Source organism: Macaca mulatta, chromosome 8 (genome assembly GCF_049350105.2).
Source record: "Macaca mulatta isolate MMU2019108-1 chromosome 8, T2T-MMU8v2.0, whole genome shotgun sequence".
In the NCBI taxonomy this organism is placed as follows: domain Eukaryota; kingdom Metazoa; phylum Chordata; class Mammalia; order Primates; family Cercopithecidae; genus Macaca; species Macaca mulatta.
The window spans coordinates 39,900,178-39,905,732 of NC_133413.1; the positions used below are offsets into that span (position 1 = coordinate 39,900,178).

The window sequence follows — 5,555 nt, forward strand, 5'->3', positions numbered from 1 at the left end:
GGGAGAGCATTAGCAGTGCTTGCCATGGCAGGCCCCCACTTCCCCATTCTGGACAGACACCCAAACACAGACACTGTGTAGACATACCTTCGCCAAGAGGCCTTCAAAAGGCCTGGATCTAGACTGTTTTAGGATGGAAACAGTAAGAAGTGCTATTTCCATGCCTTCCCCTGTGCTCCCAGGACCATGTAGGGTGCAATGGAAACACACAGAGGAGAGGAGCTGCTCCTACTCTCCTGGGGTTGAGGATGCAGCCAGCATGGGACTACGGCCCAGAGACTCCCCATGAGTACCACAGCCTGCACCTACCTCCACTCCCCAGAAGAAAGGCTGGGAAAGTCAGCCCGCCACATCCTCCTGTACCCAAATTCTGCCTGTTCCCCCTCAGTTCCACTTGATGCAGAGAGTAGGTCAGCTCTGAAAAATCCCGCTCTTCATTCCCTCTCCTCCAACTCAGCCCTCTCTTCCTGGTCATTTCTGTCCCACGCCCAGCTCCAGCTAACAGACTCTGGGGAGGCCAGCGGCTCTAGGGACTCTGTTGTTCTCATGGGCCTGGAAGTCGTCACATCTCTGGGTTCGGAGGATGGCTGTTTGTCTTCCACAGTTCAAGTGCTCAGGCCTCATGCTAGCAAAAGCAGCCTGCTCCCATCCAAGGATGTAAATCTCCCTCCACTTGATGCCTGGCCACAAGTTGCTGGAGAAATGACCAGATTGTCAGATTCTATCTGACAATCTGCAGATGGAATCCATAGCCCCAGCACAAGTCTAAACACTGCAAAGGAGTGTGACAGCTGGCGCACGGGCACGTCCAGCAAGACTCAAGCAGTATGAGCCTCTGGACAATGTTCAAAGACAAGTCTACACACCAGAGGCCCCTCCTCCAAAATCATCCTTCTCCCCTGCCTAGCACTGACTGGCCAACTTTATCCAGCGATGTCGGGAGAATATCCAGAGATGGGGAGAGGAAGGCCTCTTGTTTGTCAAGCAAGACTTCCTCCTCCACTAAGAGCCACAAAGTTGAGTCTTTGCCAAGAAATCCTGCACACCTCAGACACCAGATATCTCACCCCGCCCTGGTTGAAAAGGAGAAAGTCATCTTTGGTATGAAAACATCCTGAGAAATAAAACCTGGGCTCCCGGAGAAAAGAGAGCAGCACAGACCAGGTCCAATTCACAGGGAACACCCATATGTGGAAATCCACTGAGTTCCTCCTTGGGGCAGATGGAATTTTATAACTCTAGGGCCCCTGAACCAAGACAACGCATTGTGCACTACATCACAAGCACGCAAAACATCTGTGATTTCCCGGGTATCCCATAAATCAGCCTGGACAATGGTCTTGGCTCACGGAGTTTAAATAGAAACTCACAAAATGATCTAATGATTTCCATCGAAATTTTCTTTACATAGGAAACCTGCCTGATAGGATTCATAAAAATGGAAATAAGAGAAAAATGTATCAACAGGCTCAAATTTGTAACTCCAGTTTTACTTTAAGAGGATAATACAGATATTTGTAGCTGGGGAAGGGGAGTGGGAAGGTAGAGGTTGTGGAAAGGCTGGGAAACATCAGAATATATTTATAACCCAAGACATTTGACCAAATAAGCAATGCTTTGTGCCCCCAGACACACACGCGCGCACGCACACACACACACACACACACCACGGTAAGGCACTGAACAAAACTGGTTCCTGATGACCACAGGACTTTATGAATCCACCACTGGCTTATAGCATGGAGGTGACAAATACCCCCTGACCTGAACCTGGCCACAGCCAGCCCATCCCCCTGTGGGCACTCTGTCCAAGTCCTGTGGGGAGCGCGGCTTTGCTACTCAACGGCAACTGGATTTCAAGAGTTTCAGGAAGGGTGGGGGAGCAAGATATCAAAGGCTCAAGCTTGCTCCCCTTCGCCCAGATGGATTTTTCATTTTTTGTTTGATGAAGATTAGGAAGAAAAGGGCGAGGATTAGGCCTAATTTACTGCCTCTGTCAAAAGCCAGTGCAGAGTGGAAGGGAAGGGAGTAAGTGGATTATGAAAAGAAAACAAACGGAGAGAAAGGGGGCCAAGGATGAACTGCATTCAGTGATATTTATTAATCTGATTGCAAAAGGAAAAGAAGCGATCTGTTCTAATGGTTCACCTTCTTATGAACCCTGGAGCTCCCAAAACCCTGACGAAGTCCTTCTGACACTGCTGTGAGGTAGATCAGAGCCACTCCATGGCTAAAGTGAGAGAGGCCAGTGCTTCAGAGCCGTAATAAGGGAATCAGAGACAAAACTCCAAATCTTGGTCTTTTCTACCCTGCTGCTCTCAGCCTGGGCCACAGAGCCTGGAGAATGCTAAGGTCTCATCAGGGTTTGGGTGGCAGAAGGAATGGAACCGGGGGTGCTCTTTTTGCCCTAAGCACTCACTGACTGCACAAGCAAGCCAGGTGATGGGTGCCCCTACCAAAGCCAGCCGGCTGCTCCAGGGCAGCTGGGCACTACCACTGAGGGAGGAGTGAAGTTCAAGGCTGGGATTTAGAAAACATCTCTCAGACAGAATGAGAGGATGGTGAAAATCCACTTAGTAAGGACCCCTCCTTGGGTCGCATAGCCCAGTCCTCAGGTTCTGGAAGGTAGAGTGTCACAGCCCGGGAATCCCACGGGACTCATTCTGAACAGAGGCCAGAGGCTTTCCACAGGTTCTGGTCAACGGAGTGTTGCTTCTTGTCCTTCAGGCCTCAGAAACTCCCCAAGAAGCCCTGGAAAAAAAAAAGGGGGGGAGATAATAGACCCTGGGGTGAAGGGAGGAACAGGTGCACTGAGGGGAATGCCAGAGATCAGGGACCCTGGGGAACACATTTAATTACACAAAAACGCCAGGGCACCACCCAGCCACACATGACCTGCCCCACCCCTACTCCAACCCAGCCCAGGGAGCAGGAGGGCACACATCTGCACTCCCAGGCTCCTCACTCACAGCTGTGCTTCATACCGGAAGTGGATTCTCACCTCCACAGCCAGCAAACCTTTGAGAAAACCCAGAAGTGAAGCCGAGGGCTTGGGGGAAGGGGGTGGCACTAGCCCTGCCTTCAAGTCCAAGCCAGGTCTAGTGATGGCAAGAAATCGGGGAAGTGGGGCAAAGAACTAAGCTGGAAAACCAAAACTAGAGCCCACCCGGCACCCTGGCTCAGGCCTGTAATCCTAACGCTTTGGAAGGCTGAGACAGAAGGATCATTTGAGGCCAGAAGTTCAAGACAAGCCCGGGCAACATAGCAAGACCCCCTCTCTACAAGAAATTTTAAAATAGCTGGGATTATTTGGGCTCGCCTGTAGTCCCAGCTACTCAGTAGGCTGAGATGGGAGGATCGCTTGAGCCCAGGAGCCCAGTGAGCTGAGATCGCGCCACTGCATTCCAGCGTGGGCGACAGAGACTCGAGACCCTGTCTCTATTTAAAAACAAACAAACAAACAAACAAAAAATCCCTAGAGCCGACCAGGCAGGGCGAGAGTCCTCAGGACGCCGCGGCGCTTTCCGGTGGCGCACCTCGGGTCCTTGGGTGAGGAACGACCGCCTGCTCGCCCTCCTTTGCTTCTACCCTAGTGACGGGATCCGGAAAGTAAAGGACCGCGGGTCCCATTTTGGTTCGCTACTCCTCGTTCCCTCTTCTCTCCAAGCAAAGCCATCCCAGCTCCCACCTTCTCCTAGTAAACTCCACACTCAAAAAGTTGACCCACGGAGACATCGCGTGCTTCCCGACCCTGAGCCGCCGGTCCCTCTGCTCCGGTTACCTACCCGTCGAGCCGCTGGCAAAGCCTGGGCTGCGCGGGGCTGGTCCAGGCCTCAAGGGCGCCCGAGGGGACGAGGCCGGGCGGTCGGCGGCGCAGGGCTCCCGAGGCAGGCGACCGCCACAGTGGCACAGAAGACGGCGGAAGGCGCTGCGAAAGTCCGGGCTACGGCAGTAGATGAGCGGGTTGAAGGCAGAATTGGCATAACCTAGCCAGTTCAGGGCAAGGAAAGCCGGGTCCGGGACGAGAGAGGGGCCCCCGAGGGCGCGCAGCACGTTGGCCAGAAAGAAGGGCAACCAGCAGAGAGTGAAGGTGCCCATGATGAGACCCAAGGTGCACAGGGCCCGGTGTTCCCGGAGAGGCAGGAGGCGCGCGGGCCGCCGGCAGCAGGCGGGCACTCCTTCAGGCGGAGCGCATGTCCCAGCCGGGGCCGGGGCCAGAGAGCGCGACAGCGCGGGCGAGGACTCCTCCGGCGGAAAGCGGCCGAGCTCCCAGCGCAGCAAGCGCAGCTGGCGCGTAGCCACCACGAAAACCCGCGCATAGACGAAGAGCATCACGAGAAGAGGAAGGTAGAAGGAGACGGAGGAGGACAGCAGCACATAGGGCATGTTGGAGGCGAAGGCACAGCAGCGCGGGTTGGAGTGGCAGCGCTGCGCCTCGGCGTCGGCCCCTACGCGCCACCACTGGCTCATGATGGGCGCAAACGACACTGCGGCCGACACGACCCACACCAGGACCACGGCTGCCCTGGCGCGGCGCTTGGTGACCAGTGCGCCGTAACGCAGCGGGTTGGTCACAGCCAGGTAGCGGTCCACGGCCAGGGCGCACAGGGTTTCGATGCTGGCGGTCACACACAGCACGTCCACCGAGGTCCACAGCTCGCAGCCAGTGGCACCCAACGGCCAGTGGCCAGTCAGCACCAACGTGGCCGCCGGCGGCACCACCAGGAGTCCCATCACCAGGTCGGCTGCGGCCAGCGAAGTCACGAACACGTTGGTCATGGTCTGGAGCCTCGGCGTCCGGGTGATGGCCACGATGACCAGCAGGTTGCCTCCCACGGTGGCCAGCACCGCCAGCGCCAGCAGCGCCCCGGCCAGGGCCGCCGCCCACGGCACCCCTGGGAGGCCACTGGTGTTGGCGGTATTGGGCGCTAGGGTGGGGACGTCCGGCCACGGGACTAGAGAGCTGTTCCCATGAGGCCACGGAGCCATCCCCGGGTCGTGCGTGGGGCGGGAGGGAAAGAAGGAAGGAGGGGGTCTCCCAAATCACCTGGCTCAGGGGAGGGGGCAGCGAGGCGTGAGAGCGACTTCCCCAGCCTGGGCCATCTTCCCTAGCTGTCCCAGCCAGAGCTCTCAGCCTCCCCCCACCCCTACTCCCTCGGTGCCACCGCTCTTGGGGGAGGAGTGGCGGCGCTTAAAGGGGCAGAGGCCGGTAGTCTGGAGGGGCCTCTGGAGCGGAATTGGAGAGTGGGGAGGATGGGCGATGGGATGCTCCACGTTTCCTTTAGCTAAATCTGGAGGAAGGGACACCCTGGCTCCTCTGCCACAATCTGTCCACCCCTGCCGTGGCCAGGCTCCTGGACTCAGCACAGCACTCCCTGGGCACTGGCTTCCTGGAGCCCTGCACCTCCTTTCCCAGAAAGTCCTACAGCAACACAGGGGAAGGAGAGAGGAGAGCGCTCCCATCCCCACCCTTTACAAAGGCAAAGGTAACGCGCTGGAGTCAAGCAAAGGATTCACAGGAGCCCCTTATCCACTTGGGTGCCCTCCCCTAAGGT

The 5,555-nt window shown here is 56.7% G+C and overlaps 1 protein-coding gene across 1 annotated transcript; it reads right to left on the reverse strand.

Annotated features, from left to right (window-relative positions):
• Nucleotides 1-2,698: 2,698 nt before the first annotated feature.
• Nucleotides 2,699-4,989, reverse strand: ADRB3 (adrenoceptor beta 3). Its single transcript, NM_001044730.2, is given in 2 exon segments — nucleotides 2,699-2,751; nucleotides 3,786-4,989. Coding segments are annotated over 2 exon segments (1,257 nt in total).
• Between the last annotated feature and the right edge of the window lie 566 nt (nucleotides 4,990-5,555).